Consider the following 13,701-nt stretch of genomic DNA (forward strand, 5'->3'; position numbering starts at 1 on the left):
AAATAACAAAGGAAACTGAGTGAGAGAAATGAATTAAGGAAAACGGAAATTTGCCCATTTGAAATGGCAATAAAAAAACTGTCTGGACAAGAAAGACATAGACAAGTCTATGAAAGAATGTATGAGATTGATTGTCAATCCTTTGATGAGTAGCTATTAATCAAGAATCTTTTTACTTGTATAACCATCGTTTAGAGAAAGTATGCCCCAAGCCCTATTGTGCATGTAGATAACTAATTTTTCTTAAATTAATCAAAAGTAGTAATAGTGATTCTAAAACAAACTGGCCAGCCATGGGACGCTGGTAAAAAGGAGGTGATACCTGCTCTGCAAAGGAAGCTGACATGCTAACAAAACTAGCCAGTGATTTCAAGAGGTGTAACAGTCTCTTTTCTATTTTAGCTACAGCTAAGTTGAACATATACAATCTATTTTAGCTAACTGGAAATGCAATATTCATATGTTAAAAAACATTATTTTAAATTTCATTTGGTCTGAGTCTCAATGATCTGAGTGGTACATGGACATTTTTAAACTCACAGAAGACAGGCAGGTGTACTGAAGTGTAAAAAGCTTCTAGAACCCATATATCCTGCTCAGTCTCAACCAGCCAACGATGTATGGTGATGGACAGCAGCAGTCATGCTGTCTTTTAGTTCTGTCCACCCATCTGCCAATTCTTCCTTCTAACTATTTGTGAACCTTTGGGCCAATTTCAACCATGTCTGACACAAGGATTCCTAGAGATACTAACTATCTCCAAGTATGGTTAAACAAGCTAACAAAAAGGAAACAGTGGCCAGGTAAATAAAGAGAGATTCAAATCCATGCCCTCAGTGAGACAAAAGCAGTAATATGAGCTGTATAATTAACAGCATAAGCATGCCAGCTGGCCAGTCAGCACCTAGCTTGGAGCTAGGCATGATGCCTCTTGCTCAGCCAGTAGTTCAGTGACACAGAAGAGGAATGATGATGTTGTGGAAAGCAGAGGGAGAATGGAGAGAATGTTGTGAGCAGCGGGTGTTGCAGGGACACGAGGCCATAGGGAACACTGGGGGTTGAAAGGGCTATCTGGTACTCTAAAAACTCAGGATACAAATCAGCACGGAATCAGGTTTTATTATTCTTCTGGTCATACAATGACTTGTATAAAGCTGTGCTCGCATTGAATGTATCGCTTCAATATGTACAGAGATATTCAGTTTGTTTTGTAACAGCAGTTACTGGGCATGTGAAGGTATCTCAGCAGTATCAGATTAATCAGATCCCTGCAAGAGGCAGAGAACAGATAAAACTGCATAGGTTGACAAGATGTCAATACACAAAATTGACAGCTTCTCAGCATCTTCTGAATGCCTAAAATGGTCGTGTGCTCAGTAGCTGCTTATATTATGAAAATCTCTGTAGACATATATGAGGACTGTTTCCATGAACATTGTGAGTGAGCGAGCGGCTGCGTGGTGCTTAGTTGCCGACTGAGGTTAAACCACGACAAACATTTAAGCCAGAATTTTTTTTTCCTGGAAAACAGTATTGCAGTCATCATAGCAAATACTTTATAATAAAGACTAACTTTGTTAGTTTCTTTTCATTCTCATGAGAACTACAACACAGAGGAAAATAATTTATTTCAAAAGTAAAATCCTGCAACTGTTACTGCATTCCTCTCAGAACAGCAGATGTGTTTAACTTCAATATGAGAGTGCTACTTCGTCCATAAGCAGAAGAGGTATTGTCTGCTAAAGTGTGAAGGATGTCATGCTGACTTGCAACATTAAAAGAAAATTGAAAACCTCATCATTTTATTGAGCCAGTTAAGGGCTAAGCAAGAATAAATACTTCTGAAAACTGTTATCACAGTTCTTTTTTGTCTAACAAGCACAGAAAACCATATTCAAAGTAGAGCCAAAACCATGTCATGTATTTGCGAATAGGCCTATGGGCATGATTCTATTAATCATTATCCGGAAAAAGGACTTTTTTCTAATAATAGAAGTAATCATGCTGTTCGGAAAACCACATTAAAAGTACTTTACATCAATGCACCTTAAAGAATATTTCAAAGCAAATCTGTGTCTCATAACCCTCCTTACAGGTAAAAAAACAGAAGTTAAGGGAAGCTGGATGCGTGTTGCTGATGCAGACTAGTCTGAGACCGTCCAATGCTCTGGGTAACACACTGGGCTGTTTTTTTCCTCAGATCTTATAGTGCATGTTTTGATAATCAGGGTAACATTTTCCAGGGAAAACTGGGAGGAGTGGCTGATAAACCAGAGGGTTGTACTGCAATTCAGAGGGTACTGGATAAGCTGGAGAATTGGGTTGAGAGGAGTCTCATGAAGTTCAACAAGAGGAAACTCAAAAGTCCTGCATCTGGGTAGGAATAACCCCATGCACCAGTACAGGCTAGGAGTTGACCATCTGGAAAGCAGTTCTGCAGAGAAGGACCCGGGGGTCCTGGAGGACAAGCAGTTGACCATGACCCTGCAATCCACCTTCATGGCAAAGAAGGCCAACAGCATCCTGGGCTACATTAGGAAAAGCATCACCAGCAGGCCAAGACAGGTGGTGCTTCCTCTGTGCTCTGCACTGGTGAGGCCACATCTGGAGTACCATGTCCATTTCTGAGCTCCCCAGTAGAAGAAATGGACTTACTGGAGCGAGTCCAACACAGGGCCACAGGGACTGTACCATCGTTTATATGAGGAGCGGCCAAGTGCTGTAACTGTTCAGCCTGGAGAAGAAAAGGCTCAGGGAGATCTTATCAATGTATATAAATACCTGAGGGGAGGGATGAAGACAAGGGAGACAGGCTCTTCTTAGTAGTACCCACTGACAGGACAAGACGCAATGAGAAAAAATTGAAACACAAGATATTCCATCTGAATACAAAAAACCCCACTTTTTTTACAGTGAGGGGGGGTCAAACACTGGAACAGATTGCCCAGAGAGATTGTGGAGTCTCCGTCTGTGGAGATATTCAAAACCCTACTGGACACAGTACTGAACAACCTGCTCTAGTGGACCCTGCTCAAGCAGGGGGTTGGACTAGATCTCAAAAGGTCTCTTCCAACCTAAATGATTCTGTGATTTTATAAAAAAGTAAATAAAGCCACCTCTTCCTCCCAACTCTATTTCAGCTATGTTTCAAATGAGCAGAGCAAGCACTACTTACTTACTGCTTTTGAAGAACAGATCTATCCACCTAACCTTAGAAAAGGACTCTAAATTTTGAACCTTGAGCGGGCAAGGTACTTGTCTTCCCGTGATTTTCCAAGGTAGCTCACTGTCTTTCAGACACCGTTGGGAGCCCCTTGCTCAGAGTTTTAGTTTATCTGCAGAAGGCCAGGCACCCAGAATCAAGGTGTTCCAAAGCCAAAGTTCATAGTAGATGCAGCCCTCTAACCTATCTGTAAATGGTCCATAGGTAGAATAGTTATAAATTATGATGCAGTCAAATAAGACGACTACTATTCTTCCTCTCAGACCTCTAATTCAATGCCACAAAGTATTCCTTAACTAAACATCACTTTGATAATTTTCTTTATCCTTACCATATAATGAATACCCGATAGTCTTATTTAATATGCACTATTCAAAGCTTGGACCGAATAGAGACTTACTAAACTTCTTTCTGCTTTTCAGTGGTGCTTGTCACTATAAATCTGAGTGCTTTACAAACATTAATGCATTTATTTTTAAAACACACCTTTGAAGTGATATTTTTGTACTCTCTGCAAAGAGCATTTTTCAGTTTTGGATATCCAATGTAAAATATTTTAAGTCTCTTTTTTTCCAAAATGTTTTAGTATTTAAAGCAGACTTCTCAATTATTTCATTTGTACCAATAAACGTTTAGTATTTCTGTGGGTCAGATGCAGAATCTCTAATCAGGGATTCCAGAAAAAGAGAAGAATTAAGTTATTACTAATTAATAAAAAATCTGGTTTAAGGTATTTGTTTAGCACCAGAGGAGAACTGTATAATAGGTAAAAGCAATTTTCCAAGCAGTATTCAACTGCCTTATTTATAAAGTCACTTCCTCTCCTGTAGGTCCCCATCTCATTCTTCCTTTTTTCTTTCTCTTAAATATATATAAATTAAGAAAGGTTCCTGCAGAAAACTACCTCCTACGAAAGCACTGAGACCATAAGATAAAGCCTACATACTGAGCTTTAACGACCAGTGCCAAAACTGTTCATGAGACTATAAAGAACAGTTGCATGATGGGGCACATAAATAATAGTGTAGGAATGACAAACCATATGCATATCAATTCATTAAGATTTTTAGCAATCCATTTCTATGGAGAGAGATTGACCAGCAACAGAATACCATGTCATTCCCAAGCATCTACAATATAGCTTGTGCAATGGGACAAAAATCAGTTAATACCCACATAAAGGAAGAATTAGACCAACAGAATTCCCAAATTGATTTTTCTTGTAAATCTATCAAGAGAAGGAAGGCAAGAACATTCTCACTTTTGTGCACTCCTGTGTACAATCCATAGTTCAAAATAGTCAGTTGTGCCAATTAGTCTTTCTGGAGTCCAACAACAACTTGCTCTTTGATGTCGTTTGTATTACAAAAATGAAATGAAAAGGAAGGAAAAGAATCTCAGTTACAATAGCAACCAAAACCTCTAAATTTTTGAATAATTGGATTATCTTTCAGAAAATTCAATATCAATTTTTGCCCTGACCTCTCTATCACTAACTTCAAAAAATCACGTTTTATGCAAGTGAAATACTTAGAATAGAAGCCTACCTTAACTAGGTACTTTTTTATGTTGTTTTTTTCATCCATATTTCTTCTATCTGCCTTTGCACTTTGTAGCATTTCTTTTAATACTTAAAAATGTTTGGGGTAAACCGTTGGAAATTATTAGCTTTTCCTCTAGGGATGTTTTTTAAGAGAAGTCTTTGAGACAACATTATGTATGCAAACTATTACATTTTAAAATAGAGTAGTTTATGGTTCATTTGGCTTATAAATCATTTCTTTCTTATGCCTAATTAAAAATTGTTCCGTGATTGTCAAAAAATTAAAATATTCTGGATATAATTTTGACATGAAAACTAATAATTACTGAAATCTTGTAAAAAATTTACAAGTAAGACATAAAAGAAAGAACACACGTCTCTAATAGCATAGAATATGTAGATTTGCATGTACAGGCTAGCAACTAAAAAGTAGTAAAACTATCACCCAATAATGCATCGGAATTCAATATCCAGAATCAAAACCCTCCTCCTTTTTCATGTGAAAATAAAGACTGAATTATAAAGTTCTCATACAGTATAGGTGCCTTCTGAGACTATCACATTCTTTCCCATTCAGGATGCAGAAAAATTAATTTGCTACCTGGCCAAATTGCTCTACTACCATACAGGTACACTAATGCTTTCCCTTGTAATTTACAGAGGCAAATTTCAGATGCTCAACTGTCTGAGACAATGGTTATCTTCTAATCAAAGCACTTCTCTGTTGTGTGAAAGCTGAAAGTACAACTATGCTATAAGAGATTAAAATATACAAAGTTATTAAAAAATGCATTTTCTTTTTTGAGGAGGAATGGTTTCTGGGTATTTTCTTTCCATATTCTCCAAAGCACACAATTTACCGAGAAAGCTCTCTGAAAAACCTGAAAGTTTGTCATTCAATTTATCCTACTAATAGATAAAAAAGGTATGGTTTGGGGAATATACTATGTAAGCTTAACTTTCATCTCCCAGACAACAGACATTCAATAAGTTTTGTGTTAGATTTTCTCATGTGGGTTTCTTATATTCCTTGATCTACATTTATTCCCTCCAGATATCAAATAATCTTACAATATGTACAGCCAAAGAGTAACAAATACCATAACAGTTTATGTTACCCTTAAAGAGTATTGCTTCAAACCATCTGTAAAGGCAAATTTTTCTATATAAAGCCTGCAAAGCATTTCTGATTTTCAGATGTTTTCAGAATTAATTTGCAGAACCTCCATTCTACAAAATGCATAAAAATGGGGTAAGGTCTACCAACATGTTTGTTATTATGCAGTAACTTCTGAAATGCAAATACTTAGAAGATATCTCACAATGTTTTGTTTAAGCATACAACGAAAATGGAGAGGAAAGTGGCTCTATCTGGTAACTGCACCTTAGTTCATTTCAGCTGCGTATTCAGAAGCATGTAACTGTTTAAGGCATTATCTTTTTTCTGCACAAAAGGAACTGGGTTATTTGCTAATTGCAATTCCTGAGCCAAATTCAACACACTGTGATGCTGTAAAAGGATCTGCAAATTTTAACCATCTCATCCATTAGAAAACATAAAGATCAACTTGAGTATCTAGGCTGAAGCACAGCCATGCTTGGGCTTAGTTATTTTATTCAGAACTTCAGTACATCAAACACAGACATCTAAATCCCAAGAAGTTTGTGAGTGCCACAATGGCTGAAACCACAAAACAATTTATTTATTTTTAAAAAGCAAAGTTACAATTTAACCGAACCAACCATAGAATTAAAAATAATTATTCATCTCAAGAAATGTGTTTAACAGGGGAAAAATGGAAAAGCGGTTGTGAAATAGTTCTGGCCACCAGCAGTAAAGTTGACTATAAATGTCTGACTGCTTAAGAACTATTTTAATATTCTTGGCAAATATTTGCAGTTATTGTTAATAGGGGTGGGAACCTTTGAGTTTGCTCAAGTTCCAGACCAGTATTTCTTAACCCAAAAGAGTTATGGCTCCACACTATAACATATATGATGAAAGTAACTCACATTGAAGAAGATGCAAACCATCTAGACGGGACCAGGTTGAAAGCTACTTAATGGCGCACACAGGAAGCCTAACACCTGACAACGTTGCAGTGCATACTGTTCAGGATTTCGAGATATGGCAACTGGCACTGAAAAAAACAGTGACAGCCTGAGATCCTGGACAAATTTACACTCCTCACATTTTGGCTGGACGCAATCCCAATAGGTTACAATATTTCTTTCAGGTTTCCCTGGTTTCTTTCAGGTTTCCTGTGTCATAGGAGCAACAAACTTTAAAGTAAGAGAAAGGAAAAGGCATCTGAAAAGCATTTTGAGGGGAAAACCCTCAGCTCCTTTCACTACTTAGGCTTACAATGAGTATTCCAAGGCCAGGAAAGCACTCATAGAGAAAGCTTTCTGCAACAGTAATATCTAAAAAGCCATCTGTTAAGTGGTCTAGCACACCTTTTATGTTAGTAAATGAGTGTCCATAGATGTGCTTTTTTAACTGAAAGATTTCCTAAACTCCAGTTTACTACACTATACTGACCAGCAATATCCAAAGGTGCCAGTAGAATTATGAAACCCAGGAGAGGCTAATCTAACAGCAACCGAAAAAATCACTTTCCTACAATTTCCTTTCCAGGAGGTGTACCATAAAACAGGCCCACTCTGCATCCTCTACACAGAACATATTTTCTCTACATTTTCCAAGAGAAATGCCTCTATCTTTTGAGGGTTGAGGGGGTTAGCGCACGCACATACAACACTTACACATTACTCCCCTCTGCTCTTTTGTGGATGAGGGAAAACCAGAATTCCTTAGTGCTCCTGTTGTCACCCAGTGGCACTGCAAAAGCAGTATGGCTATCACTAGTAACAGGCCATGGGCCTTAGGCTAACTTTAACTTGCTAGCGTTGCAAGACTCTAGCCTTGGCCTATTAGGCTTGTTGTCAGCTCCAAAATGGAGCTTGGTATGAGGTTTCTCTTCTTACAATGTGGAGTTTAAGTCTGGGATAATAGCAAAGGTCCTGAAAATACGGACACAGGGCTATAAACAACTTGTTGATGGTCCATTACTAGTCACTGAAAAAGTGTAGAATTTGAGAGCTGGGAAAGGACTGCTTTATGCATAACAAGAAAAGAAGGAGCTAAGCATGAAAAATCCAGATGAACAATGGAGTAAGGCACCTGGTGTGGCTTGGAAAATAACATTCTCAGGCATTGTGTAGTAGTCCAGGGGGCAGATGACAAAGACTAAGAACAGTCTGGAAATACAAAACTTCTTATGAAAAAGCAACATTTTGAACGGAGGTGGTACAATCATCACTGCAGAACCACTGTGGGACTGCCACAGCTACAAGCATGCCTCTTGCTGTCCCTGCCTTCTTAAGCTGGTGAAGGGTCTAGAGCACAAGCCTTATGAGGAGCGGCTGAGGGAGCTGGGGTTGTTTAGCCTGGAGAAAAGGAAGCTCAGGGGAGACCTTATCACTCTCTACAACTACCTGAAAGGAGGTTGTAGAGCGAGGTGGGTGTCGGTCTCTTCTCCCAAGTAACAAGCGCTAGGACAAGAGGAAATGGCCTCAAGTTGCACCAGGGGAGGTTTAGATTGGATATTAGGAAAAATTTCTTCATCAAAAGGGTTGTCAAGCACTGGAACAGGCTGCCCAGGGAAGTGGTGGAGTCACCATCCCTGGAGGTATTTAAAAGATGTGTAGATGTCGTGCTTAGGGACATGGTTTAGTGGTGGACTTGGTAGTGTTAGGTTTACAGTTGGACTCGATGATCCTAAAGGTCTTTTCCAATCTAAATGATTCTGTGATTCTAATAGCCCCAGCTTGCCCTCTCTTGACTTGCCTAATTCTTCAAGGATCTTCTGACCTGTCAGCTAATCATCCAGGGCTATGTATAGCTTTTGGCTAGTTCTCTTTCTCTAAAGATCATTCAAAAGAATGTATGCATGCTGCCTTAATTCCATTGGTAAACTTATGAAAGAAAGTAAGAAACAAAGTGGTACATTTACCCTTTTCTCTAGAGGCATGTTTATAGTAAGCTGTCATTCTTAGCAATTAAAATTATTTACTTAAGTCCAATCATTAGCTAAAAATGTTAAAAAGGTAAAATGTAAACACGGAGGCAATCCAGGTTTCACAGTCAATTTCTGTGAAAGAAAATGACCTTGAACAGGATGCATAGTTCCACTTACAAGAGCAGTCCATAACTGCTACAGGGTAAAAAACCATCATCATTGCAACATCTAGTAGGAGCAAGAGGCCTTGAGAAAGGCATGTATCCATGAGACCTGTATCCATTGTAGGTAGCAAGTCTAGAATAAGTGAGTCTATAAAGAACAAGTGAGTTTATAGAGAAAATACAGAAGTATTCGGTGCTGTTCTGGAGCAGAGATAGAAGCCTACGAGGAAACAGTAAGAAACAGTCACCAGACAGTTGTTGGCTTTTGTAATCAAAGGATGTTATCTAGGAAAGCAGGACCACTGGTAAGAGTACTGGTTTGGGTACACCTGCCTAAAAAGAAAAAACAATCCTCTTCTCTTAGGAAGCAAATCTAGGGGGTTACCCAAAAGGACTATAAACAAGAAAAGTTTCAGATGTAAAGCAGAAAAAAGTTGAAGATCTACGTGTCTGCCCTGTACTTTAGGTATCTGGAAATCAAAATGGAAACATACAAAAGGTAGATGCAAGTAGTTGCAATGTCGAATGAATATAAAGGCAAGGCACAGACAAGGAAGCATAAAGGCTGAAGTGTAAAAATGAATTTACAGTTAGCAAGGAACAGAAGTGGCAACACAGAAATGCTTCACATTAAAAGTAAGAAGAAAGGAAATATAGGACCTTAATGGGAAAGAAGAACAGGCAACATGCTCTACGGAAGATTGAAAGACTCAGTTCCTTTTGTCTACTGCCTTCATAAAAATGGTGATGTCTGATCACAAACTGATATGTATTAAGTCTGTAGGACCTGAGGGTAAATTAAATTTAGTGTGTTCTTAGGGAGCTAGATGAACAATCCATGAATTATCAGTGATCATTTTTGCAAACTGATTATCTTGGAGGTTAGAGAATACCAGAGGGCTGTAATGGGGCAAACAGAAAATATATCTTTAAAAAGGGCTAAAAAGGATGATCTGGGGAATCTGTATATCAGTGAAATTTATATTCCTACATAAGCATTAGAACAAATTATTAAAAAGACAATTTATAAGCATCTAGAAGATATGAAAGCCGTAAAACAAGAGCTAACGTGAATTTGCCAAGAACATGCTTCTGTCAAAACAATACGATTTCCTCCTCTAACTGAACAGCTTGCCTAAAGGGCGCAGCAATAGATATACTAACTCTCAACTGTAGTAAAGCATAGCAAAATGTTTTGGTGCTATCCCATGCTACATTTCCATTAGCAACCTCTGGAAAATTAATTCTATCAGGGCAATGTGGTTCAAAACTAAAACTCAGTGTCCATATTAACATTTTATTATCAAAGTGGAAAGCAAGTGGTCATAATTCATTTAACTGATAGCTTAGATATACCCATATGGAATTTGCAAAGGCCAAGTTAAGCCAAAAGCACTTTGTAAGCCAAAAATTAGAAGTCAGAAACATCTTGATAATTGGAGAAATGTTTTAAAAATCAACAATACATAAAAGCACAAAATAACGTAAGAAATAAAATGGAGAAATACAAAAGGGGAAGAGAACAGCTAGGCAGCAATACAGTGGGAACAGATCTGGTGATTATAATTATTGCAAACTAAATATGTATCAACCCTGTGATACTGCAGGGGAAAAAAAAGAAGTTCAAAAGTTTGCATTTTCAAACTGCATCAGTCTAATAGGATATTAACTCTTCTTATAAAATTTGCCTTGTTGTTACCCTTAGATTATAGAACACTTAACTTAAGAACTAAATTTTCACAAATACATTCTCACACACCTGGGAAGTGCATATCAAGCATGGGAAACAACACACATTTTTCTTGAGAAATCTATTTACTTGCACGTAGCATCCCTGTTAGTTCTTATATCTACAGACATTACATGTAAATAGTAAATTACTATTTTGACAATTTGTCCTTGGATGTTCATAAGAAAATGCTTTGAAATAAAGATTTATCTACATTTTCCTCAGCCATAACTGTTTCAATATAATATTTGATCATTTAATATTTGAATATACTACTTCAGTATTTACAGTTTCTGTTTCTTAATGCTGTAGGTTCCTACTTCTCACATTCTCTATCATGTTTTAATGGTTGTAGTAAATAAGATCAGGAAGCACTCCTTAGGTGTTCAAATAAACAACTGTTGACATCAAAATCAAAACTTGAAATTAGTATAGCAGATACTAATTAGCATAACAGAAATTTACTGTAATAGACTTTTCTCAAACCAAGGTATATCAATTGATATATAGTAGCACATGATCCTGTCAGAGCCTTACCATTAATTACTGGGGTATAAACAACAATTCCAACCAAGTTAGGATCAGATACAGTTGTGTCCAGAATAAGGCCACCAATACTGAAAAACAAAGTACAACATTTAGAATAAGGCAAGCAGGTACATTAGTTAGTACTTAAAAACTTTTTTAGCAATCTGTCTTAGAACATCTTCAAGCCACAGTTTTCTTCTCAATTCATTCCCATTACCTCGTTCTCAGCTACAGACTAACATTGCTATAGTTATTTATATATTAAACTCAACTTCTTGTATAACAAAGCCCATAGAATTTCAGCCAATCACTCCACTTTTAAGATTCATAACTTTCATTGGATTAAAACATCTCTTAGATCAGTGTATAATCTTGATTGGAAACTGCAGGAGATGAATAGCTCACCGTTTTCTTCATTTGGTATGGCACACTTGTGCTCAGTCGTTGCCACAGGCTGCGGCGGCCTCCCCCACTCATTCCCACCTGTGACTTAACTTTGTGACTTCCTCGTTTTGGGAAGATTAAAGTTTATTCACACTCCTCATTCTAGAGAGTCCTTAAATGTTTCTTTTAAGCACAATCAGGTGTTAAATAAGATATATAGAGCCACGGGGTGACTATCAAGACGAAGGAAGACAAATAGACTTACCTGCTTATAACCATGGCAGTTATAACAGGCTCCCATCCTGAATGGAGAACAGTTCTGGTAGCTGGGTGTTTGGCAGCTATGACAATCCCTATCGGAGTCAGAGCCAAAAAAAAGGCACCAACCAAAGGAGATACATAGTAATATGTCTCTAAAATAATAATATAGAAAAAAAAAAAAACAAACCTGTTTTACTTTCAAGACATTCCTATACATTTTTCTTAATTTAGAACTCTAAAATAAATTCTAATCTACATCATGCAATTGAGGAATTTTAATAGTCTTTATCACTACTGTACCTAAAGTTTCAACTACTGCACTAAACAATATGGTTAACATCTACCATCTGTGATCAGTCTCCCACCTTCTCACGGACAGAACTATCTGTACAAAGAAGGAATTTTTAAGAAGATTTTTGTGTGATGCTTTATGAAAAAATGCAATAAGGGTGTGGAATATGAAACATTATTTTGTAACATATCTACTAAAAAAAAAAGAAACTGAATATATTGAAAATGCATTTTGTTTATACACAAATTCATAGCATATGTGCACCCCCTTCTTTCCAAAGCACAGATAATACGGTAATCTTCCCAGAAATAGCATATCTAAAATGATGCAAGCACAATGTGTAATATTGAGACATTTATATCAGTAGCTCAGTTATTTTATAACCAGTCTGAGCCTGAAAATTCACAGCCACAATTCTGCTGCTTGCACCTATCCATCAGAATTGCATCATATTTCATAGGAACACAACTGCAAACACCAGTGAGTACCATCATAAAGGTGAGCTTATAAGGCAAACAGCTGCCTCCACAGAAATCATACTATTTTTTCAGATTACTTGGTTTTATAATCCCATCCACACAGAAGCTATTATTTCCAAGACTTCCTAATTCAACAGTGAGGTAAATAATGTAAAATTTACCCTAATGGCAAATATATATATATATATATATATGCAAACATGGAACTTTTGCATATATTTAGTTTTATAAGAAATGTGGTAATGTCTTTAATGTTAAATACATTTTGTCTAAACTTTCAGAATTTGGACAAGTCTTAATGCAAAATATATTTTAAATTAACAGGTTGAAGTAGTTAATGTAGAACACACAAACACTTTACAAAAGAAGAATATTTAGTATATAAAAAAGTATTCTCGCCCACGTATTATGGCTTATTACAAAGCAATTGCAAATTCAAGCAATTACTACTTTGATGTTATCTTGGTGGAGCTGAAATTACTCCTAGAAGAATTGCTGTAGAGTTTTTAGTAGTTACTACCCTTCTGCATTGACTGGTAACAACCTCTGCAGCAAAGCCAGCAGAAAAGATAGTAAGATACCTTTCACTGGGTAAGCTAAAAGTAGAAAGCTATTAGAATGAGACAAAGGCCAAAAGAGAAGTAATTTTTTCCTTTCCTTATCTAACTATTCTACAGTATATTATCTCCTTCTTCCTTTGCGGTGCCTTTTTTCCCTCCTTTCTCCTCTTTCTGTGAACCAAGAGGTGGGCCTAATGTAAAGAGTTCTTACTCAAAAGAGTACACACAATACATGATTCCTTTATTTGATACTTATAGTTTTGTCTTCTCAAACTTAATAAAAAAGACAACAATGTACTGATGTAAAGTTCTTGAACTTTTTGTCATGTAGACTACTACTCACTGCCCAGGTAAATGCATCCTTCCCTCCACTTGAATGAAGAAAGATCCCTGTGTGCACTAAAATTGGTCACATGGAAAGGCATCATTCATTCTACATCTGTTTATTTAAAATTTTGAGACTTCCCTCCTTTCCCCCTCTCTTTTTTCCCCTCTTTTTTTTTTTGTCCCCAAGAC

The 13,701-nt window shown here is 37.0% G+C and overlaps 1 protein-coding gene across 1 annotated transcript in view; it reads right to left on the bottom strand.

Annotated features, from left to right (window-relative positions):
• The window catches only part of SLC41A2 (solute carrier family 41 (magnesium transporter), member 2), a 49,286-nt gene that overhangs the window by 14,818 nt on the left and 20,767 nt on the right, over positions 1-13,701 (bottom strand). Inside the window, exons 6-7 of the mRNA XM_009332961.1 lie at positions 11,859-12,006; positions 11,219-11,298 (exon numbers count right to left, since the gene is read on the bottom strand). Coding sequence (XP_009331236.1) covers positions 11,219-11,298; positions 11,859-12,006 — 228 coding nt within the window. The remainder of the gene's footprint in view (positions 1-11,218; positions 11,299-11,858; positions 12,007-13,701) is intronic.

The sequence above is a fragment of the Pygoscelis adeliae genome, unplaced genomic scaffold (assembly GCF_000699105.1).
Source record: "Pygoscelis adeliae isolate BGI_AS28 unplaced genomic scaffold, ASM69910v1 Scaffold38, whole genome shotgun sequence".
In the NCBI taxonomy this organism is placed as follows: Eukaryota; Metazoa; Chordata; class Aves; order Sphenisciformes; family Spheniscidae; genus Pygoscelis; species Pygoscelis adeliae.